The sequence below is a fragment of the Scomber japonicus genome, chromosome 22 (assembly GCF_027409825.1).
Source record: "Scomber japonicus isolate fScoJap1 chromosome 22, fScoJap1.pri, whole genome shotgun sequence".
NCBI classification, from domain to species: domain Eukaryota; kingdom Metazoa; phylum Chordata; class Actinopteri; order Scombriformes; family Scombridae; genus Scomber; species Scomber japonicus.
Window position 1 is genome coordinate 8099720 of NC_070599.1, and position 25432 is coordinate 8125151.

At 39.2% G+C, this 25432-nt stretch overlaps 3 protein-coding genes and 2 pseudogenes across 3 annotated transcripts; all 5 read right to left on the reverse strand.

Moving 5' to 3' along the window:
• Positions 1-2119: 2119 nt before the first annotated feature.
• Positions 2120-3622, reverse strand: LOC128383799 (uncharacterized). The gene is made up of 5 exons (XM_053343382.1): positions 3565-3622; positions 2726-3436; positions 2492-2602; positions 2368-2411; positions 2120-2236 (listed from the first exon to the last, which is right to left on the reverse strand). Exons 1-5 carry the CDS (start codon positions 3620-3622, stop codon positions 2120-2122), a joined length of 1041 nt encoding a protein of 346 aa, XP_053199357.1.
• A 3945-nt stretch (positions 3623-7567) lies between these two features.
• LOC128383370 (uncharacterized) lies at positions 7568-8994 on the reverse strand. Its single transcript, XM_053342999.1, has 4 exons — positions 8940-8994; positions 8135-8842; positions 7890-8006; positions 7568-7686 (listed from the first exon to the last, which is right to left on the reverse strand). Exons 1-4 carry the CDS (start codon positions 8992-8994, stop codon positions 7568-7570), a joined length of 999 nt encoding a protein of 332 aa, XP_053198974.1.
• A 3718-nt stretch (positions 8995-12712) lies between these two features.
• On the reverse strand, positions 12713-14236 carry LOC128383369 (uncharacterized; annotated as a pseudogene).
• Positions 14237-18626: 4390 nt separating this feature from the next.
• Positions 18627-20085, reverse strand: LOC128383879 (uncharacterized; annotated as a pseudogene).
• Positions 20086-23848: 3763 nt separating this feature from the next.
• LOC128383994 (uncharacterized) lies at positions 23849-25298 on the reverse strand. The gene is made up of 4 exons (XM_053343572.1): positions 25241-25298; positions 24410-25111; positions 24165-24290; positions 23849-23967 (listed from the first exon to the last, which is right to left on the reverse strand). Exons 1-4 carry the CDS (start codon positions 25296-25298, stop codon positions 23849-23851), a joined length of 1005 nt encoding a protein of 334 aa, XP_053199547.1.
• Positions 25299-25432: the final 134 nt, after the last annotated feature.

Here is a 25432-nt window from a genome sequence, read left to right on the forward strand (position 1 = left end):
CACATTTGGCCGCGGCACAAGGAGAAAATAGACCAGATGCGGAAATGATCGTTGCACAGCGCGCGACGGCAGCGGGGCGGAGGGTCGCAGCACTTCTTATGTGAACGACACCATTGGTTAACATGGGCGGAGAGACGAAAATGGCTCCGCTCCTCAGCTTCGCAGCCAATCGCTGTGCTTTCACATCCGGTCTGAAACTGGCCTAACTTTGACAAGGGCCAAATTGTGATGGCTATATAATTGGGTCAAGTATCCCCAAAAAAAATATCTTGTGGGTCTTCTTTGAATGCAGGGATCAGTACATAATAAAAGAGGTCGAATGAAGCACAACTGGTGAACTGACAGCAGGGTCATGAGCACCCAAGGCTCACTGATATGCGTGGGAAGCAGTGGTTGCATCCGGTGCTTGTTTTAGGCTCATCAGGTTGTGTTCCTCCATTTCATTTTGGAGTTCATTTAATTGATGTGTTAGAACTCCGGCCTTTTAACCCACCATCACATTCGCTCCATCACTCCCCAGCTCAACCACCAGAGCCACAGCTACACCATGGCCTGATAACACATCTTTTACTTTTGCTGTGATGCATTCTGCAGTGTCAGAGGGCATTACATGATTTCCTATGAATCATTGCTATCACCTCCTTCATCTGACTGACAGTCTCATGGTGGGTGTATATGTGTGCACTATTCAGACTGTAAGAGGTTTGTTAGGTTAGGATATAGGTGACTGGGGTGTTCGTATTTGCCATATGCAACACAACCTTAAGCTGTGTTTTTAATGCCTTGTTATAGGCAGACTGTGGTTTCTCTACATGCTTTACCATTGCCATGTTTTGGCTGATCACCTGTGAAGCTTCGATGTGGCTGCTTTTGTGATCATTCAGTGCGGATTTCTGCATCGACCGGCATCTTCTGTTACTCGTGAACTTTTTTGTAGATGTCACAGAACATTTTTCCAACTACCCTCCCACTGAACCCAGGACTCCCTCCTGACTTCCTTGCTGCCACTTGCTTGCCTGTAACATTAGCTGCAGCTGGCTGATAAACACCATTAGTTATTTGTCCTTCATTCTCCACCACATCACTCCCTCTTGTTTCACCTCTTTTATCAACAGCATCACAACTATTTGGCCATTTGAAGAAAGTTTTCGGGACATTTTTGCAATTGTAGCTTTAGATTTTTCCATCACTGCTAAAACAATCCAGCCAATAACTGAAAATATTTGGTTAATGCAACTTCTGGTGGGAAGTGAAGATGAGCCCATCTGATTAGTTCCCTGAGAAAAGCTACTGTCTCACAAATTGCTTATAAGGTTCATGCTGGCTATGATATACAGCTGTCAGAACACACAGTGAATCACAGTTTCATCACAGACCAGTCAGAGTACCCATGAAAGCATTTACAATGAGCATGTGAGCATGAGAACTGATGGAGCAATGGAAGAAGGCCTGTTCTGATGAATCACATTTTCTTTAACATCATGTGGACAGCCAGGTGTGTGCATTGTTTGTGATACTCTGAGCATGGCATTCATGTGGATGTTACTTTAACATGTACCATATGCATAAACATTATTGCAGACCAAGTACATCCTGTCATGACAACCGTATTCAATGTTGGCAGTACTGTGCGTATTGTACCTGACTTGATCACATCTTTTTTCTGATAACACCAGCAGAGCTTTTATGATGACGCTGCAGTAAATGCTGCCAGGTACTGAACTCACACGTAATATCTCAAGGTCAAAGTGTACTATAATAAATATATATTATTCATTATTTGATCATTAATTATATAATAGCATCAATTAATTTGAGGCGATACAATACATGTACTAGTTCAAATTAAATTTATTCACATAAAAATTGTCGCTTTATCTTGTTGATGTTTTTTGCACTATAAAACATTCTGCTTAAAACCACAAAGACAAAAGCAACAAAGAGACATTTGCTAAATGAGCATATTAACTAATCTCACCTAAAAAGAGGTCTTATCCTTTGACTGCAGAACACAAGAAAGCTATAAAAAGATGTGTATCTCAAGATTAACTTCTAAATCTTCTAAAAGTATACTGTGAAAATCAAAAAGAAAAAAATAGAAGTGTAACATGTAATTCTGCTACTTTACACTGGAGTACACACATTCATCGTTGGAGTTGTTCTTCACTCTTCTTGATCTGTTGGGCAGCTTCACACTTAAAGCAGCATAATGCAGGTTGTCTGTGTCTTGGTGACCCTGCTAACAAAATATGGAAAAGTTGATAATAGTATGGATCCTGACAAACATGAAAACAATGTCCAAAAAACTCCCCAGTTATAAATGATTCTGCAAAAAGTCAACTATTCAACTATTAAAAATCATTTTACCTCGCCATTTATCACAGAGGGAGCTGAAAATGTTGCTTGAGACTCTGGTTATGAAAACAGAGAGAAGTAATTTTATTCCAAATCCATGTTCAATGAATACATGCCGTCAGTTATAAAAAATTACCTGTAGATTGGCTGTTTCTCTTCATCTTGTACATTGAGAAAGCCAGTAAAACACTGAGGATGGTGGTGAACGCCAAAGCTCCACTCAAGAAATACACCAAGTCTACCTCATCTGTAGAGAGTCACATATAATGAGATATTACATAACTCTCTTGTCCTTTTTTAATGTTAACTTCAATTAGCGAGTAATCATGTCTTTATCAGATGAAACAGTTTATGCTAGAAAGTAACTTACTGCCAACGTCCAGTTTGGTCCCGTCTCCAAACAGTATCTGTCCACATGAGGCGACAGCACAGTAGTAGGTCCCAGCATGAGAAGGATTCAGACTCTTCATCGGCAAGTTGTAGACACATGTTTGTGTATGTGTGTTGGTGTTCCTCTCACACTGATCATTCCTGCCTCCATGTGTGTAAATGAGTCCTGGATGAGATTCTGACGAGTTTTTGAACCAGTAAACACTGTGTTCTCCATCATCACAGGTCCCAGTGTGTACTGTACAGTTCAGAGTCACAGAGCCTCCTGGCTGGATGCTCTCAGATGCCGACTGATGCACCGAAGCTTGGATGAGCAAACCTGAACCCTTTACATTGAGAGTAGTGACCTCCAAAAATTCTAAATTGTTAAAATAAGAACCAACACAGTAGTAAGTAGCTGAGTCTGAAATCTGTAAATCTGTGATCGTCAAGTGATTTTTACTGTTTTCAGTCTCCAGTGTGAAGCGTGGATTGTTTTTGAATTCATTATAACAAGTGTAATTATTGTCAAACACATAGAAGAAGGAGATGAGCCTTGGTTTCTGTCCCAGAGTTTGCTTAAACCAATAATACTTTACAGGAACATTGCCTTCATAGAAACATCGCAAAGTTGTCTTTTCACCAACATTAGCTGATATAAAACCACTGTCATGATGAACAGATGAGGAGGATTTCAGATCAGTCAGCTGAGCTGAAATGAAATAAGAGACACAGCAAATGTGTAGTTAATCAAAAGAGACAGAATTCTTTGTAATCAGTAAATACATGAAAAGCAAACACTCTAACAAATATGAATTGGAATTACAAAACGTAACTCACCCATTTTCCCCATGAACAGACATGTGAGATAGAGAACAAACACTGGAGATGTCATCATGTTCAACTTTCTGTGTCAAATGAAAAGATCACTGATCTTTTGTTCACACCTCAGAGACATGACTGCATTTGATTGGCCAACCTGAAGTCATACTGCATGTTCTACTAAGGAAACATGACCTCATGTTAACTGCGATCTATAACTTTACACACAAGTTTTTTTCTTGATTATATTCACATGATGACAGAAATGATTTTTAAAAAATGTACAGCTATCTTAGCATTAAATTTAAAAACACAAATAATTAATATCCAGTACAAACATGTAGGATAACACAGTGGACAGATTTGAATATGTTTTAAATACCTGTTGAAGTACAATAGAAACACAGCATGGTATAGATCAGCTACTAAATGTAGGACAACAGATACACATGTTTACAGGATAGATTTTTTTATAAAGCCCACATACAAATAGCTACAAGCTTTGTTTTACATGATTTAACTAGATTGTCGTATTTAAGCAGAACACTGTTTCTGAACAGAGATGTTTCTGTTTTCCAAAACCAGCTCCGAAACAGCAGGCCTTTTGTGGGCTTGTCAGTATGCAGTACCTACCAAAAGTGGTCCAAGTAAGGACAATGGATGAACAGACAACAGGGTCATGGGCACCGGGCATACTGATATTGTTGCTTCTAGGCTGGATTATTGTAATTCATTATTATCAGGCTGCCCTAACAAGTCGATAAAGACTTTCCAGCTGGTCCAGAATGCAGCTGCACACATACTGACAAAAACTAGAAAGAGAGATCATATTACTCAAATGTTAGCTTTGCTGCATTGGCTTCCTGTAAAATCCAAAATATAATTTAAAATCCTTCTCCTCACTTTCAAAGCTCTTAATGATCAGGCTCCATCATATCTTAAAGAGCTCATAGTACCTTATGTAACCAGCATGCAGGCTTACTTGTGGTTCCTAGTATCTCTAAAAGTAGAATGGGAGGCAGAGCCTTCAGTTATCAGGCTCCTCTCCTGTGGAACCATCTCCTAGATTGGGTCTGGGGGGCAGTCATCCTCTCTATGTTTAAGAATAGGCTTAAAACTTTACTTTTTGATAAAACATATAGTTAAGGCTGACCAGGCTTGTCCTGGACCAGCTCCTAGTTTATGCTGCTATAGGCTTAGACTGCCAGGGGACTCCCATGATGCACTGAGCTCCTTTTTACTCCTCCCTCTCTCTCTCTATCCATCTATCTATAGCCATTTACATTCATGCACTATAAATGCATTCACCAGCTTAAACTTCTTCCCCGGAGTACTCTGTGTTTACTCGTCTATGTTATTAATAGTGGTGACATACAGTATGCACTTATTTCACACACAGCCTTGGAGGCATCATGAGCAGCCAGTGCTGTTCTGTGCACAGAACAGTGAATTTTTAAGAAGTAGGGACAATCAATTTGATGCAGCTGTTGTGCAACTCCGGCCTTTTAATCCACCATCACATTCACTAATGGAGCCATAGCTACACCACAACCTGATAACATGTTTTATTTTTTGCTGTGATGCATTCTGCAGTGCCAGAGGGTATTACATGATTTCCAGTGAACACACTTTCAGGTTCCCCTCTCTGCTCATGTGTCAGGTATGTGATCAGCATTTTCTCAACTGTGATATTAGTAGTTTCATCTACTATTACCCTGACATATCTGCTGTTGATGATGCGGTCATCTACAGTGCTGGTTATGGTCATTACTATCACCTCCTCCATCTGACTGACAGTGTTATGGTGGGTGTATATGTGTGTGCTATTCAAATTTGGACACCCAGCAGACTGTAAGAGGTTTATTAGATTAGGATATTGGTGGCTGGGGTGTTCGTGTTTGCCATATGCAACACGACCTTAAACTGTGTTTTCATTGCTTTGTCATAGGCAGCCTTTGATTTGTCCACATGCTTGACCACTGTGAAGTCTCAATGTGTCTATGGTTACTTTTGTAATCATTCCGTGCTGATTTCTGCATTGTCACGCGAGCTCTGTTACTCAAGTTATCTTTTATCTAATATTTTGCCACCTTTCCTCCCACTGAACCCAGGACTACCTCCTGACTTCCTTGCTGCCACTTGCTAGCCTGTGACATTAACTGCTGCTGGCTGATAAACTTTATCAGTTGTATTGTCAGTTGTTTGTCCTTCATCCTCCACCACATCAGTCCTTCTTTTTTCACCTCTTTTGTCAACAACATCACAACTATTTGGCCTTTTGAAGAAACTTTTGACACTCAGCTTTCGTGACATTTTTGCAATTATGTAGCAATGACTAAAGCCACCTAGACAAAGAGGTCATTCATGTGAGACCAAAGATGAGACAATACTGGATTATAGCTAATTAACACACCCACTCACCAACAACTGGACAGATGTGTGAATCACTTAAAGTTAAAATAGACCACCCTCAGTTTTATCTGTTAAAATCACAGATGATTTTCCGTCACTACTAAAGAAATTAAGTGAATGACCTACTGGGAGGCAGGTGCTCATCACACTCTTGCCAATATTAGTTTTACACTAACACTGACAACTAAAAGAGCTTCAGATCATTGGAAGACACCTTCTTGTGACTAGGGTTGGGTACCTTTCACATTTGAACCGATCGGTACTCAACAGTAATTTCAGTACTTACTTTAAAGTTTTTTGCCTATTTATTTTGAACATTTTAAAAACAATAAAAAAGTATGAAAATATGAACATATGAAAATACTATAATTATCAAACACAATTATACACAGTACAATATGTAGTGAAATGTTAGTGGTACCTGTACAGCAAAGATAAAGATAAATTTAACACAAACAAAAAAAAACATAGAATAACATACAGTGTAAATACGATATATACGATATATATATACAAAGTAAAAAACTAGTGCAAAACATATATATAAAAATTTACCGACATGATTCATTTAGCCTTTATTAACTATATTTCTCCTAAACATAATAATGTGTTGCTGTTCTTAGCTATGTTTTCCCATAATGCATCTGTGTAGATATAGCGCTATAGTACACATGGTGACACCATGACAGAGTTTAGTCGGTATAATGATGTTTATGAGATTTCTGGACTATTGCCACTGGTGGCTACTTGAGAAATTGCACCCATAAGCACAGAGTAAAAATATTGCAGCATTAATCTTGCTGGTGCGTCTGAAATTTGGCATTGTTTAATTTGATGCAAATCAATATTCTGTAATGTCGTCACAGTTCGGTCGTTATCTTTGAAAATACTGACCACAGCGCGCAGGTGGTCGAGTGGTTAGAGTGCATGCCATATACGCAGCTCACCCCGGTTCGAATCCCGATCGGAGGTCCTTTACTGCATGTCAACCCCCTCTCTCCCCCATGTTTCCTGTCAATCTACTGATTAATAAAGGCGTCTATGCCAACAAAATCTTAAAAAAAAAGAAAATACTGACCACTTTGCTTTGTAGTCCCAGAACAAGTATATCTGGATTGAACACATACACACACACATATTGTCTCATGGTTAAGGTCTTCCAAATTTAAATGTTTATTTGATCATTAACATAAAATGTACACATAATACAAAAACATCAATATGCCTAATAAACTAATAAATCCAGTACAGCTTAAACAAACAAGTCTAATACAATTTTAATCCTAAAAACCCACAAATACATATTGCAGCATAGATCAAACCATTTACTGGTTAAGACACAGAAATCATTATATTTATAGAGTTTATAAAATAATAGCAATAGTAAAATTACACACAGTTAATTTGCAAGAAACAAAGTTGTACAGATATTCTGCTTCAGATCACACTAATACTCCAATACTCCTAAAATTGCCAAAGCAAAGCAAGATATCAAAGAAGCATAAAAAACACATTTCTTTCAAACTTACAACCAAATCCATGTTACACCTCCAAAGAGACACTACAATATAATGTCTCTGCTCAAAGTACAAATGAAACATGTCCAGTTCTACTGCTTTACGCTGTAGTACACACATTCACTCCAGGTTTGGTCCTTCTGTCTTCGTCTGTTGGTCAGGCTCTTACTTACAGCAGCATAATACAGCTTGTCTGTGTCTTTGTAACCCTGGTAACAAAATATATATCCGTAAACATATCAGTACATTATTCTAAAACAATGTCAGAAACCAATATATTAAAAAGAATTTACCTTTGCACCTGTAGAGAGAGTCGAATTTCTCGCGTCAGACTCTGATTGTGAAACGCAATAAAAATGTATTACACTCAAAGCCATGTTCAGTGAATACGTGCTGTCAGATATAAACTGTTACCTGTAAATCGGCCACTGTTGCTCTTGTTCATCTTGTACATTGAGAAAGCCAGTAAAACACTGAGGATGGTGGTGAACGCCAAAGCTCCACTCAAGAAATACACCAAGACAAGAGAGTCTGTAGAGAGTCACATATAATGAGATATTACACAACTCTCTGATTTATCTCTATTTTGATGTTAAGTTCAATTAGCCAATAATTATGTCTTTATCAGATATAGCAACGTCTGCTATAAAATTACTTACTGCAAACATCCAACTTGGTCCCATTTCCAAACAGTATGTGTCCACATGAGGCAACAGCACAGTAGTAGGTCCCAGCATGAGAAAGATTCAGACTCTTCATCGGTAAGTTGTAGACACAGGTGTGTGTTTGTATGTTGGTGTTCCTCTCACACTGATCATTCCTGCCTCCATGTGTGTAAATGAGTCCTGGATGAGATTCTTCAGAGTTTTTGAACCAGTAAACACTGTGTTCTCCATCATCACAGGTCCCAGTGTGTACTGTACAGTTCAGAGTCACAGAGCCTCCTGGCTGGATGCTCTCAGATGCCGACTGATGCACCAAAGCTTGGATGTTTAAACCTGAACCCTTTACATTGACAATTATTCCCTCCTTAAATTCTAAATCATATGTAAAGCTACTTGCACAGAGGTAAGTAGCTGAGTCTGAAATACGTAAATCTGAAATCACCAAGTGATTTTTCCCATTTTCAGTATCCAATGTAAAGCGTGAATTGTTGAATTCATCATAAAAAGTGGTACTTTTTTTTAACTTATGGAAGGTGGAGATTTTCTTTAGTTTCTGTCCTAGAGTTTGTTTATACCAGTAAAGTGCTGCAACAAGCTCACCTTCATAGATACATTGCAAAGTTACGCTCTCACCAACATTACGTGATATAAAACCACTGTCATGATGAGCAGATGAGGAGGATTTCAGATCAGTCAGCTGAGCTGAAATGAAATAAGAGACAAAGTATAGTTACAATGTATAGTTTATTTAAAGTGAGAGAATTCAGTGTAATCAGTAAATATTTTAAAAGCAACTCACCCATTTTTCCGACAAACAGACATGTGAGATAGAGAACACACACCGGAGATGTCATCGTGTTCAACTTGCTGTGTGAAGTGAGAACAGCACTGATCATATCTTCACACTTCAGAGACAAGACTGCATTTGATTGGCCAACCTGAAGTCATACTATGTGTTGAACTAAAAAAACATGACCACATGTTAACTGCGATCTATAACTTCAGAGAGATACGTTTGTTTATTGACTACATCCACATGATGACAGAACAGTTTTTCAAATACGTACTGCTCCCCATCTTGGCAATACATTTAAAATCACTAAAAATGAACGGAACAGTTCTGAATATATGTCATAATCCTGTCGAAGTACAATAGAAACACAGAATGGTACAGATCCGTTGCTACATGTAGTTGTAACTCAATGAGGACAATAGATGCACATTTTTCTATAACTTTTATAAAACCTACATACAAATAGATACAGATGTTAGAGATGTTTTGTTTTAAATGATGTTTAATGTGTTTGTTTGATGCTTTGAACATCATAATCATTTCAATTCACCTTATTTTTACTGGACTACTAGTAGAAGTTTTTTTCCTTTGGAACTGCAGACTTTTTATGATACATAAAACCACTGACGAGTGAAGTGAGAAAAATGAATTATCTTGTTAAAGTGGCACCTAGCAAGGGTTGCGATATATTAGGCAGTGAACAGTCAGTTGAAAGCAGGAAAAATGGGCCAGTGTAAGGATCTGAGTGACTTTGACAAGTGCCACATTATGATGGCTAGATAACTGGGTCAGAGCATCTCCAAAATAGCAGGTCTTGTGGGGTCTTGTCAGTATGCTGTGGTCAGTACCTACCAAAAGTAGTTCAAGGGAGGACAACTGATGAACTAAGGGTCATGGGCACCCATCATTTTGTTCTGAAGGCTGAACCCGATCCTGCAAGCACTCCCTTCACTAGGAGGTAATCCTGCAGCATTCGCTCCTTCTGGTCCACTTGCACAGCTGCACCCCTCTGTGACCCATAGTGATCACAGACGTACTGCAAAGCACCAAGCCCATACTCTTCAATGTGCTGTCTGCACCCAGGTAGCAAGATGCATTTATACCCTGCCGAGGTCAGCGATGAGGCCCATATGCTCTGAAGGTAATCTCTTTCATATAGATTTGGTTACCTCCATGATGTACTTTATGCACAAAAACTCAAAAGCTCTGAGCATCTATTATTATTATAGCTTTATTTGTCACTATAACAAGTACAAGCACAAGTACAGCGAAATTACAGCAATCACCCGTCCATACATATACAACATACAATACATAACAAGACAGAACCGGATGACTGAGCACAATAAAGAGGGGAGAAAAGGGGAAAGAAAAACAAGGAGAGAGGGGGATAAAAAAAAAGCAGCTCCCAGACTGTGCTCTCAGGAGTAAAGTGTGGGAACGGGAAAAAAACCCCAGCAACATGAGCACATATAAGCACATTTTACAACATAAAAAACACCAAAAAAAACAACAACTTTTGCACCGGGGGAGGGGGAAAGGGAGGAGGAGGTGTTCCAGCTCAGACAGGCAGCCAGCCGCGGCCACAGCCATCTTCGGCGCCACCATCGGACCCCACCTGTCGCACCAGGGGGTGAAAGCGGCAAAGGCGTGGGATGTGGGGTGGGGAGGTGTAGTATATGTGCATGTGTGTAAGTGTGCATGGGTGAGTGTGTGTACATAGGCACGAAGAGTTGCTTCGTCTCGCTTCACAACCTGCATGAGTGTAATGCTGCACTATTTGCTGTCTTGTAAAACCTCACTGAATTTTGTCTCTGCCTCACCTGGCCCATTTCTCAAGTCCTTTAGGCTAGCAAGGGTTCATGTTCACGACAGGCTGGATGGAGGAGATGTTAATATCTTCTTTTTGGAACGTGAGATTCATGGTGTTCACCCTAGCCAAGCTCCCTCCTGTCTTCCTTGCTGCTACTTGCTTGCCTGTAACATTAGCTGCAGCTGGTCTTTCATCCTCCACCACATCAGTCCTTTTTTTCACCTACTATATCAATGACATCACAAGTATTTGGCCATTTGAAAAAACTTTTGACACTCAGCTTTCATGACATTTTTGCAATTGTGTGTAGCAATGACTAAAGCCACCTAGACAAAGAAGTGATTCATGTGAAACCAAAGACAAGACAATGCTAGATTAATTAATATGCCCACTCACCACCAACTGGACAGGGGTGTGAATCACTTAAAGTTGCAACTTTACACTGAGGGTGAGTCTAGCCTGTCTAGTCATATCCCTCAAAAGAGCTACTGTTGCACAAAATGCTGCAAAAGTTAATGCGGACTATGACATACAGGTTTCAGAACACACTGTGCATCACAGTTCGCTGCACATAGGCCTGCATAGCCACAGACTAGTCAGAACTGAACCATGGAGCAATGGAAGAAAGAGGCCTGGTCTGATGAATCACATTTTATTTAACATCATGTGAACAGTCATTTGTGATGCACTGAGCATGGCATTCATGTGGATGTTACTTTGACATGTGCCACACACTTAAACATTATTGCAGGTCAAGTACACCCTGTCATGACAACCTGATTTGGTCACATGCTTTTTCTGGTTCACATGATAACACCAGCAGGGCTTGTATGATGAAGCTGCAGTTAATGCTGCCAGGTACTGAACTCACACCCACAAATAAAAGTCAAAGTGTTCCATAATAAACATATGTAATTTATTATTTGATCATTAATGATATAAAATGTTTGTTAAAAAAAACAAAACACTTATATATATGGAAGCGTATTTGCTTCGGTGTGCGGAGAACGGATAGGGATGTGGCTCATTTACATATTAAGTGTACTTCATGCTTGGATTGAGACATGACGAGATCCTGCTGTTACTGAGCGCAATGGGTGATACAGTGATAAATATGTTTACACTGAAAGGGATTTTAAAATGCATGGGGCTGTATACGGAGGGTCAGACTCATTCATCCAGCTTACAGAAGGAAGAATGAGTCTGACCCTCTTATGGTAGGGTCCTTCATTCATTGATCTGACATAGGAGGAGCCACCATAGTTCACAAACACCAACACATGTTAAGGAGCACACAGGTTGTGGTGTGACTCCTTTAAGGGTGCACTCCTTAGCCTTCATGGTAGGGTGAAATGGCCATAGCATTTTTTAACCGTAGATAGAGCCTTACTTCTAACAGCTGAAGGAAAACAGATGAGCGAGGGTAGGTGTGCCCCTCTCCACACAACTATGACTTTCACAGTCATAAGTTTCACGTTATAACGTGATATGTTTCAAGTTATAACGTGATACTGAAGCATTTTTATTTTTCTGGCATGGAAGCAATACGTTTCCATTTATATAGCTACAAAATATTACATGTAAAATAATCAAGTCCAAGACAAAGCCCACCATTTGTGTGCATTAATTCATTTGAGCCGATATAATACATGAACTATTCAAATTCAATTTATTCACATATATTAAAAATGGTCTCAGTATGTTGAATACATTTTTTTTTGTAATATAAGAAAGTCTGCTTAAAACAACAGACAAAAGCAACAAAGAGACATTTGCTAAATGTGCACATGAACTAACCTCACCTAAAAAGAGATCTTATCTTTTGACTGCAGAACACAACAAAGATATAAAAAGATGTTTATCTCAAGATTAACTTGTAAAAATTAAAATTAAAATACATTTTGTTTTGAAAATCAAAACGAAAAAAGATCTTACTTAAAAAGCAGAAATGTAACATGTAATTGTACTACTTTACACTGGAGTACACACATTCATTGTTGGAGTTGTTCTTCACTCTTCTTGATCTGTTGGGCAGCTTCACACTTAAAGCAGCATAATGCAGGTTGTCTGTGTCTTGGTGACCCTGCTAACAACATATGTAAAAGTTGATAACAATGTGGATCCCAAAAAACATGAAAACAATCAGTTCAGAAAAGTCCTCAGTAATACATGGCTGTGTAAAATATTTATTTAAATACTAATTCAACCATCAAAATCAGTTTTACCTCGCCATTTGTCACAGAGGGAGCTGGACATGTTGCTTGAGACTCTGGTTGTGAAAACAGAGAAAGTAATTGTATTCAAAATTCATATTCATTGAATGGAAACTTTGAAATAACAGGTGTAAATATATAAATATTACCTTTAGTTTGGCCTTTTCTCTTCATCTTATACATTGAGAAAGCCAGTAAAACACTGAGGATGGTGGTGAACGCCAAAGCTCCACTCAAGAAATACACCAAGACAAGAGAGTCTGTAGAGAGTCACATGTAATGAGATATTACACAACTCTCTGATTTATCTCTATTTTGATGTTAACTTCAATTAGTGAGTAATCATGACTTTATCAGATATAACAACCTCTGACAGAAAGTTACTTACTGCCAACGTCCAGCTTGGTCCCGTTTCCAAACAGTATCTGTCCACATGAGGCGACAGCACAGTAGTAGGTCCCAGCATGAGAAAGATTCAGACTCTTCATTGGCAACTTATAGACACATGTTTGTGTTTGTGTGCTGGTGTTCCTCTCACACTGATCATTCCTGCCTCCATGTGTGTAAATGAGTCCTGGATGAGATTCTGACGAGTTTTTGAACCAGTAAACACTGTGTTCTCCATCATCACAGGTCCCAGTGTGTACTGTACAGTTCAGAGTCACAGAGCCTCCTGGCTGGATGCTCTCAGATGCTGACTGATGCACCAAAGCTTGGATGTTCAAACCTGAACCCTTTACATCGAGAGTAGTGACCTCCAGAAACGTTAAGGTGTTAAAATTACAACTAACACAGTAGTAAGTAGCTGAGTCTGAAATGTACACGTTTTTAATCGTCAAGTGATTTTTACCATCTCCAGTGTCCAGTGTGAAGCGCAGATTGTTCTTGAATTCATTATCATTACTCTCAAACTCATAGAAGGTGGAGATGAGCCTTGGTTTCTGTCCCAGACTTCGCTTATACCAGTAAAGCTTCCCAGCATCATCACCTTTAACAGAACATTGCAGCGTTACGTTGTCACCAACATTACGTGATATAAAACCACTGTCTTGATGAACAGATGAGGAGGATTTCACATCAGTCAGCTGAGCTGAAATTAAATAAGAGACAAAGCAAATATATAGTTAATAGAATGTGATAAAACTCAATGTTATCAGTAAATATTTGAAAAGCAACTACTCTAAAAGAAAAAAGTTGAAATCACAAACATGCAACTCACCCATTTTCCCCATGAACAGACATGTGAGATAGAGAACAAACACTGGAGATGTCATCATGTTCAACTTGCTGTGTCAAATGAGAACAGCACTGAAATTTTCTTCACTCTTCAGAGACAAGACTGCATTTGATTGGCCAGCCTGAAGTCATACTACATGTTCAACTAAGGAAACATGACCACATGTTAACTGCGATCTATAACTTTCCATACTTGCAAAGCAAGTTTGTTTCTTGACTGTATTGACCTGACAACATAAATATTAAAAAACCTAACTGCTCTCTATCTTGGCATTACATTAAAAATCACAAAAAATTAAATATCCGGTACAAACGTGGCAGAACACAGTGGACAGGTTTGAATATGTTTTAAACACTTGTTGCAATACACTAGAAACACAGCATGGTACAGATTAGTTGCTAGATGTAGTTAGAAATTCATGAGGACAACAGATACACATTTTACAGTATATAACTTTCAAAAACCCACATACAAATAACTACAAGCAATAATTTAAATGATCTAACTAGATTGTCCCATGTAAGCACTGTTATTTAACAGATGTTAATGTTTTTCTGATGTGTTTGTTTGATGCTTTGAGTGTCACAGTGAATTCTATCCAGCTCCATTTTACTGGACTGGTAAAATGAGTTTTTCTTTTCCTTTCAGAGTTTTATCTTTCAGAGTTGATATAATAAGTTTGGGTTTATAAGGAAACCCTTATATCCTACTAAAAAACGTTATTTTAAAAAAAAAAAATTAAAAAGTTATTTTTCTTTATCTTTTGATGTTGAAGCAAGAAAAATGGGCCAGTGTAAGAATCTTTGATGAGGGCCAAATTATGATGGCTAGATGACTGGGCAGTGGAGGCCACTAAAACTCCATTGTGCCTGAACAGGGAAATATGAACAACGTAATATCACAAAATTATACAATTATGATTAAAATATGAACAAACCATTCAAAAAATTAACTGAAAGTATCCTGACTTTCTGTAGCGGAGCCTGAACTCAAACCTTCCTCCTGTTCTGCATGGATGTAAACTGGGTGCTCACTTGTGCATAACCAAACTAAGTAAGGGAGACTGCTGCTGAGGCAATTTTCACCAGTCTTTGTTTCGGACAGAGGACTTCTCCTGACCGTTTTAATTTTGTTCTGAAGGCTGTATCTGCACTCTGCTGCCACACTGGAGACTGGAATTACCAGTGGTACAGCTGCACCCTCTGTGACCACTGCAAAGCATCCAGCTCATCGTTCCTCAATGCGCTATCAGCACTCGGATAGATGAGATGCATTGATAATGCTGTTGAGGTCAGCGATGAGGTCCATATGCTCAGAAGGGAGTCTTTTTTCTGATAGATTTGGTTAGCTCTGTGATGAACTCTGTGCACAACTGAAAAGGTCTTCATGCCTGTGTGCATGGGCATAATGCCACAGTAGTTGCTGTATTGTAAAACCTCAATTTTGTCTGCCACACCTGGCCCATTCATCATGTACTCAACACTAGGAAGATTCATGTTAATGGCAAGTTGGATTGAACATGAGGTTTGTGTGGTTCACCACCACCATTACATCAGTCAGCAGGTGAGTTAAGGCAGGGAATGAGTATTTCTTGAGGTGCTTTCTAATACTCTTAGCTACCAGGCAGTCTCTCGCAGCTTCCTCTTCCTCCAACTCCACCAGCAGAGCAACCCTGTTGGCATATATGTCCTTAACTTCTGGCTTCAGTGACAGTCAGCCGGTGGTTGTTTTAGGGTCAGCAGGTTGTGTTCCTCTATTTCACTTTGGAGTTCTTTTATTTGGTGTGTTAAGTCTTTCAAAATAAAACAACCTGTGCAGCCTCCCGATCGTATTTCAGCAACAAACACAATTAAAACAGACAGATAAAGAAACTATTCATCTACGTGGCCTACTGGCACATGGTATAAACACAAAAATCTAAGAAAATTACCAAATCAACTACATTTTAGTTGACAAAATCAGGCCATTTAGTTGTGCTGCTACTACAGTAATTATGGTAGCCTAAAGGCACTCGTTTGGATTTGATTGGGCTGCCGCAATTACTGTATTAACAGTGTAACTTCATTTTAAAAGGCAGGTATCTCATCCAGAGCATGCTCCGTTCTCCTGCCGTGATGGACCTGGTGTGAGTTGACACAGGGCAGAGGACGGAGCTAAACCGTGTCGCAGCTGTTTCATACCACTGACAGACCCGGTGGAAATTCCAGGTTAGACTGGGGGAATTCTTGGTGTATGTGTGTATGTTATTAACAGTGGTGACATATGCACTTATTTCACACACAGCCTTGGAGGAATCACAGGCAGCCAGTGTTGTTCTGTGCACAGTCATTCTAATGCAGCTGTTGTGCTGGCCTTTTAAGGCACCATCACATTCGCTCCATCACTTCCCAGCGCAACTACCAGAGCCACAGCTACACCACGACATGATAACACATCTATTATTTTTACTGTGATGCATCCTGCAGTTTTAGAGGGTATTACATGATTTCCAATGAACACAGTTTCAAGCTCCCCTCTCTGCTCATGTGTCAGGTATGTGATCAGTATTTCCTCAACTGTGATATTAGTAGTTTCATCTACTATTACCCTGATGTGTCTGCATTTGGTGATGAAGTCATTCATAAGGCACATTTATGCTCAACATTAAATACACATTCAGATACGGACGAAGCCTTCTGTCCGTGCTCTGCGTTCATTTCGTCCGTATTTCTGCACATTTCCATAAAGCTTACGGATACGGACCAAACGGAGCAGTACCACCGAAAACCATGGGGGCAGTGTTGCTGTCACTACTCGATATGTAGCATGAGTGAGACACGAAGAACAAATAACAATGGTGGAACTTTTTGAGGAAAGGTTGTGCAAGTTGGTTAGAAACTTTAAACATATCGTTTGTCTTTTGTGCAAGAGGAACATTATCAATATCTCCTCCACAGTCACCATGTTTGTTTTTGAGTTTGTTGTTGTTATAAACGTTTGACTCTGTGCTGCCCCCTGGTGGATGTATTGGTTAACATCCATGCCAATGTAAAGGACACATGGAAGTATGTGAGCAGTGGCGGTAAGATCGGTTGAAAAGGACGGATACATTGTCGTACGTACGTTGAGCATAAATGGGCCTTAAGTGCTGGTCATTGCTATCACCTCCTCCATCTGACTGAAAGTGTTATGGTGGGTGTACATTTGAGCGCTGTTCAGATTTGGACACTCAGCAGACTGTAAAAGGTATGTATATTTGGTTGACCACTGTGAAGCTTCTGTGCATCTATGGCTACTTTTGTGATCATTCACTTCTCATTTCTGCATCGACATTCGCCCTCTGTTACTCGTCTTAGCTTTACTGCAGATGTCACAAAACATTTTGCCACCTTCCCTCCCACTGAACCCAGAACTCACTCCTGACTTCCTTGCTGCCACTTGCTAGCCTGTAACATTAGCTGCAGTTGGCTGATAAACTTTATCAGTTGTATTGCCTGTTGTTTGTCCATCCTCCACCACATGACTCCCACTCTTTTCAACATTATGACAAGTATTTGACCATTTGAAGAAACTTTAAACAATCAGCTTTCGTGACATGTTTGCAATTGTACGTAGCAATAACTAAAGCCACCTAGACAAAGAGAACATGCATGTGAGACAATAGATGAGACAATAGTAGATAATAGCTAATGAATACACAGACCACCAACAGGACAGGGGTGTGAATTACTTAAAGTTACAATAGATCACCCTCACTTTAGTCTGTCAAAATCACAGATGGCTTTTAGAATTTTCCTTCACTGCTAAAAAAAATTCAGTTCATGACCTACTGGAACACAAACACTCTTATCGACATTAGTTTAACACAGTAACACTGAAAAGAGCTTCAGATCATTGGAAGAAAACTTCTTGTGACACTTTACTTTATAGTCCCAGAACAAATGACTATATCTGGATTGAACACACACCCACACGCACGTATTGTCTCATGGTTAAAGTCTTCCAAATCTATATGTTTATTTGATCATTAACACAAAATGTACACATAATACAAAAACATACATGCATGACAAACTAATTAATCAAATGCGGATTAAACAAAAAAGTCCAATATAATCTTGATCCTGAAAACCCACGAATACATTTTGCCGTATAGATTAAACCATTTACTGGTAAAGACACAAAAATCATTATATTCAGAGATTATGTAAAGAAGTAACACACTGTTTATTTGCAAAGAACAAAGTTATACAGATATTCTGCTTCAGATCAGACTGGTAAAAAACAATACTCAAAAAATACTAAAATTACCTAAGTATTTAAAAGACATTTAAGAAGCTATAAAAAACATATATTTCTTTCAAACTCTCAACTAAATCCATGTTACACATCCAAAGAGACACTGCTATATAATGTCATTTGCACAAATTTCAAATGAAACATGTCCAGTTCTACTGCTTTACACTGTAGTACACACATTCACTCCAGATTTGGTCCTTCTGTCTTCGTCTGTTGGTCAGGTTTTCACTTAAAGCACAATAATACAGGTTGTCTGTGTCTTTGTAACCCTGGTAACAAAATACATATCAGTACATTAGGATATTATTCTAAGACATGTCAAAAATCAATATATTAAAAAGGATTCACCTTTGCACCTGTAGAGGAAGTTGAATTTCTTGCTTGAGACTCTGATTGTGAAACACATAAAATGTTATTACATTCAAAAGCTATGTTCAGTGAATACATGCTGTCAAATTTAAACAGTTACCTGTAAATTGGCCACTGTTGCTCTTGTTCATCTTGTACATTGAGAAAGCCAGTAAAACACTGAGGATGGTGAACGCCAAAGCTCCACTCAAGAAATACACCAAGACAAAGCAGTCTACCTCATCTGCAGAGAGTCACATATAATGAGATATGACACAACTCTCTCTATTTTGAAGTTGAGTTAATTTTGAGAGTAGTCATGTCTTTATCAGATGAAACAATGTCTACTGGAAAGTTACTTACTGTCAACATCCAGCTTGGTCCCATCTCCAAACAGTATCTGTCCACATGAGGCGACAGCACAGTAGTAGGTCCCAGCATGAGAAAGATTCAGACTCTTCATCGGCAAGTTGTAGACACATGTGTGTTTGTGTGTTGGTGTTCCTCTCACACTGATCATTCCTGCCTCCATGTGTGTAAATGAGTCCTGGATGAGAGTCTTCAGAGTTTTTGAACCAGTAAACACTGTGTTCTCCATCATCACAGGTCCCAGTGTGTACTGTACAGTTCAGAGTCACAGAGCCTCCTGGCTGGATGCTCTCAGATGCTGACTGATGCACCGAAGCTTGGATGTTTAAACCTGAACCCTTTACATTAAGCGTTGTGGCCTCCAAAAATAGTAAAATTTTAAAATAAGAACTAACACAGTAGTAAGTAGCTGAGTCTGAAATGCGCAAATGTGAGATCGTCAAGTGATTTTTACTGTTTCCAGTGTCCAGTGTGAAGCGTGGATTGTTCTTGAATTCATTATAAAAAGTGCTATTCTTGTCATACTTATAGAAGAAGGAGATGAGCCTTGGTTTCTGTCCCAGAGTTTGCTTATACCAGTAAAGCTCTGCCACAATATTACGTGTGTCAGAACATCGCAAAGTTACACTGTCACCAACATTAGCTGATATAAAACCACTGTCTTGATGAACAGATGAGGAGGATTTCAGATCAGTCAGCTGAGCTAAAGTGGAATGAGAGACAAAGTATAGTTAAAATGTATATTTAATTGAAAGAAATAGAATTCAGTGTAATCAGTAAATATTTGAAAAGCAAACACTCTAGTAGATAAAAGTTAGAATCACCTAAACAGAACTCACCCATTTTCCCCACAAACAGACATGTGAGATAGAGAACAAACACTGGAGATGTCATCGTGTTCAACTTGCCGTGTCAAATGAGACCAGCACTGATCATATCTTCACACTTCAGAGACAAGACTGCATTTGATTGGCCAACTTGAAGTCATACCATGTGTTGTACTAAGGAAACATGACCACATGTTAACTGCGATCTATAACTTTGCAGATAAGTTTGTTTCTTGACTACATTCACATGATGACAGAGCTGTTTTTTATAAACGTACTGCTACCCATCTTGGCAATAGTAAAAACTGGTGTATAAGTCGCACCAGTGTATAAGTTGCAGTCTATTTTGGGGTTCTCATGCTGGGAGAAAACACTTTTCTATTAAAGACTGGTTTATTTGAATGCACCAGTTACTATGTATAAACACATATGTTTCTGCTGCAAAACTTTTCAATTTACTTTTATTATAAACACAATTAAAACACACATATTACACCTGAAATAGTGTGTCGGATTAATGGTTAATGGTCTGGTAATTATTTGCTTAACTGAACTGGACCAGTATAATAACTCTGACCAGATTGGGTTAGGCTGAGTTTCAATTAAACCTTTTAAAAGAACACAGTACCTTTACATATTAAATACAGTGTGTACCTACTATGTGTACACTGTGTGCTTATTCGAGTCCCAAAAACTCTTCATCAGAGCTGTCACTGTGCGCAAATAAACCCATAGTGGTCACAGACGCACTGCAAAGCACCAAGCCCTTGCTCATCAATGTGCTGTCAGCACCGAGGTAGCAAGATGCATTTATACCCTGTCGAGGTAAGCAATGAGGCCCATATGCTTTGTAATACTCTTAGCTAGCAGCAAGTCTCTCGCAGCTTCCTCTTCCTCCAATATATAGCAACCCCGTTGGCATATGTGCCCTTAACTTCTAGCTTCAGTGACAGGCAGTATTTTATTTTCCACCAGGTCCGTCAGCAGTGCGGAATGGCTGTGCTGCGGTCACCGGAGCCGATTGCTGCCACTTAAATCAATGAGAGTGTTTCCACCGGGCGCCACGGAACGTCTCAGCAGGGCCTCAGCAGCAGCCCTCCGCTCCACAGTGCCATCAATCCGCAGCATTTCTAATTTTGATGGAGCTGCTTCTAAATCGCGTCAAGTTCAACAGAGCAAATTGCACCAGACAGGAAGTCAGACACAGAATCGGCACAATAAAACGTTGGTCTTTCAAAATAAAACAACCCGTGCAGCCTCCTGATCGTATTTCAGCAACAGACAGATAAAGACACTATTTATCTACGTAGCCTACTGGCACATGGTATAAACGAAAAAATTACCAAATCAAGTGAATTTTTGCAAATTAAAAAAATCTGGTCAATTAGCTGTGCTGCTACTACAGTAATTACGGTAGACTAAATGCACTCATTCGGATTTGATTGGGCTACAATTACTGTATTAACAGTGCAACTTCATTTTAAAAGGCAGATATCTCATCCAGAGCATGCTCCGCTCTGCTGCCGTGACGCGCTATGAGTTGACACACGGCAGAGGACGGAGCTAAACCGTGGCGCAGCCGTTTCACGCCACTGACTGACCCGGTGGAAATCCCAGGTTAGACTGGAGGAATTCTTGGTTTATGTGTGTATGTTATTAATAGTGGTGATATATGCACTTATTTCACACACAGCCTTGGAGCCATCACAGGCAGCCAGTGTTGTTCTGTGCACAGTCATTCTAATGCAGCTGTTGTGCTGGCTTTTTAAGCCACCATCAGATTCACTCCATCACTTCCCAGCACAACTACCAGACCCACAGCTACACTACGACATGATAACACATCTATTATTTTTACTGTGAGTCATTCTGCAGTTTTAGAGGGTATTACATGATTTCCAATGAACACAGTTTCAAGCTCCCCTCTCTGCTCATGTGTCAGGTATGTGATCAGCATTTCCTCAACTGTGATATTAGTAGTTTCATCTACTATTACCCCGATGTGTCTGCTGTCGGTGATGAAGTCATTCATAAGGCCCATTTATGCTCAATGTTAAATACGCATTCAGATATGGACGAAGCCTTCTGTCCGTTCTCTGCGTTCATTTCGTCCGTATTTCTGCACGTTTCCATAAAGTTTACGGATATGGACCAAACGGAGCAGCACCACCGGAAACCTTGGGGGGGGGGGGGCAGTGTTGCTGTCACTACTCGATACGTAGCACGAGTGAGACACGAAGAAGAAATAACAATGGTGGAAAGTTTGAGGAAAGTTTGTGCGAGTTGGTTAGAAAACTTTAAACATATCGTTTTTGTCTGTTATGCAAGGGGAACATTATCAATATCTCCTCCACAGTCACCATGTTTGTTTTTGAGTTTGTTGTTGTCATAAACTTTTGACTCTGTGCTGCCCCTTGGTGGATGTATTGGTTAACATCCATGTCAATGTAAAGGACGCATGGAAGTATATGAGCAGTGGCGGTAACATCATTTGAAAAGGATGGATACATTTTCGTACGTACGTTGAGCATAAATGGGCCTTAAGTGCTGGTTATGGTCATTGCTATGACCTCCTCCATCTGACTGAAAGTGTTGTGGTGGGTGTACATTTGAGCGCTGTTCAGATTTGGACACTCAGCAGACTGTAAAAGGTATGTATATTTGGTTGACCACTGTGAATCTTCTATGCATCTACAGTATGGCTACATTTGTGATCATTCATTTCTAATTTCTGCATCGACATGCGCCCTCTGCTACTCATGTTAGCTTTACTGCAGATGTCACAAAACATTTTGCCACCTTTTCCCACTGAACCCAGAACTCCCTCCTGACTTCCTTGCTGCCACTTGCTAGTCCGTAACATTAGCTGCAGCTGACTGATAAAGTTTATCAGCCAGCTGCAGCTAATGTTTTTTTTTCAACATTATCACAACTATTTGACCTTTTGAAGACACTTTCAACATTCAGCTTTCGTGACATGTTTGCAATTGTATGTAGCAATGACTAAAGCTACCTAGACAAAGAGAACATGCATGTGAGACAAATGATGAGACAATAGTAGATAATAGCTAATGAATACGTCCACAGACCACCAACCGGACAGGGGTGTGAATTACTTAAAGTTACAATAGATCACCCTCCCTTTAGTCTGTCAAAATCACACGTGGCTTTTAGAACTTTCCTTCACTGCTAAAAAAATTCAGTCAATGACCTACTGGAAGGCAGGTATTCACACACACTCTTAACGATATTAGTTTAACACAGTAACACTGAAAAGAGCTTCAGATCATTGGAAGAAAACTTCTTGTGACACTTTACTTTGTAGTCCCAGAACAAATGATTACATCTGGATTGAACACACACCCGCACACACATATTGTCTCATGGTTAAAGTCTTCCAAATTTAAATGTTTATTTGATCATTAACACAAAATGTACACATAATACAAAAACATATACATGACAAACTAATACATCGAGATGCAGATTAAACAAAAAAGTCCAATATAATCTTGATCCTGAAAACCCACAGTATAGATTAAACCATTTACTGGTAAAGACACAAAAATCATTATATTCAGAGATTATGTAAAGAAGTAACACACTGTTTATTTGCAAAGAACAAAGTTATACAGATATTCTGCTTCAGATCACACTGGAAAAAAAACAATACTCAAAAAATACTAAAATTACCTAAGTATTTAAAAGACATTTAAGAAGCTATAAAAACATATTTCTTTCAAACTCTCAACTAAATCCATGTTACACATCCAAAGAGACACTGTTATATAATGTCTTTTGCACAAATTTCAAATAAAACATGTCCAGTTCTACTGCTTTACGCTGTAGTACACACATTCACTCCAAATTTGGTCCTTCTGTCTTCGTCTGTTGGTCAGGTTCTCACTTAAAGCACAATAATACAGGTTGTCTGTGTCTTTGTAACCCTGGTAACAAAATACATATCAGTACATTAGGATATTATTCTAAGACATGTCAAAAATCAATATATTAAAAAGGATTTACCTTTGCACCTGTAGAGGAAGTTGAATTTCTTGCTTGAGACTCTGATTGTGAAACACATCAAATGTTATTACACTCAAAGCCATGTTCAGTGAATACATGCTGTCAAATTTAAACAGTTACCTGTAAATTGGCCACTGTTGCTCTTGTTCATCTTGTACATTGAGAAAGCCAGTAAAACACTGAGGATGGTGGTGAACGCCAAAGCTCCACTCAAGAAATACACCAAGACAAAACAGTCTACCTCATCTGTAGAGAGTCACATATAATGAGATATGACACAACTCTCTCTATTTTGAAGTTGAGTTCATTTTGAGAGTAATCATGTCTTTATCAGATGTAACAACGTCTACTGGAAAGTTACTTACTGTCAACATCCAGCTTGGTCCCGTCTCCAAACAGTATCTGTCCACATGAGGCGACAGCACAGTAGTAGGTCCCAGCATGAGAAAGATTCAGACTCTTCATCGGCAAGTTGTAGACACAGGTGTGTGTTTGTGTGTTGGTGTTCCTCTCACACTGATCATTCCTGCCTCCATGTGTGTAAATGAGTCCTGGATGAGATTCTTCAGAGTGTTTGAACCAGTAAACACTGTGTTCTCCATCACCACAGGTCCCAGTGTGTACTGTACAGTTCAGAGTCACAGAGCCTCCTGGCTGGATGCTCTCAGATGCCGACTGATGCACCAAAGCTTGGATGTTTAAACCTGAACCCTTTACATTGAGAGTAGTGACCTCCAGAAACGTTAAGGTGTTAAAATTACAACTAACACAGTAGTAAGTAGCTGAGTCTGAAATGTACACGTTTTTAATCGTCAAGTGATTTTTACCATCTCCAGTGTCCAGTTTGAAGCGCAGATTGTTCTTGAATTCATTATCATTACTCTCAAACTCATAGAAAGTGGAGATGAGCCTTGGTTTCTGTCCCAGACTGTGCTTATACCAGTAAAGCTTCCCAGCATCATCACCTTTAACAGAACATTGCAGCGTTACGTTGTCACCAACATTACGTGATATAAAACCACTGTCTTGATGAACAGATGAGGAGGATTTCAGATCAGTCAGCTGAGCTGAAATTAAATAAGAGACAAAGCAAATATATAGTTAATAGAATGTGATAAAATTCAATGTTATCAGTAAATATTTGAAAAGCAAACACTCTAAAAGAAAAAAGTTGAAATCACAAACATGCAACTCACCCATTTTCCCCATGAACAGACATGTGAGATAGAGAACAAACACTGGAGATGTCATCATGTTCAACTTGCTGTGTCAAATGAGAACAGCACTGAAATTTTCTTCTTCTTCTTTCTTTTCTTGTCTCTTCAGAGACAAGACTGCATTTGATTGGCCAGCCTGAATTCATGCTGCATGTTCAACTAAGGAAACAT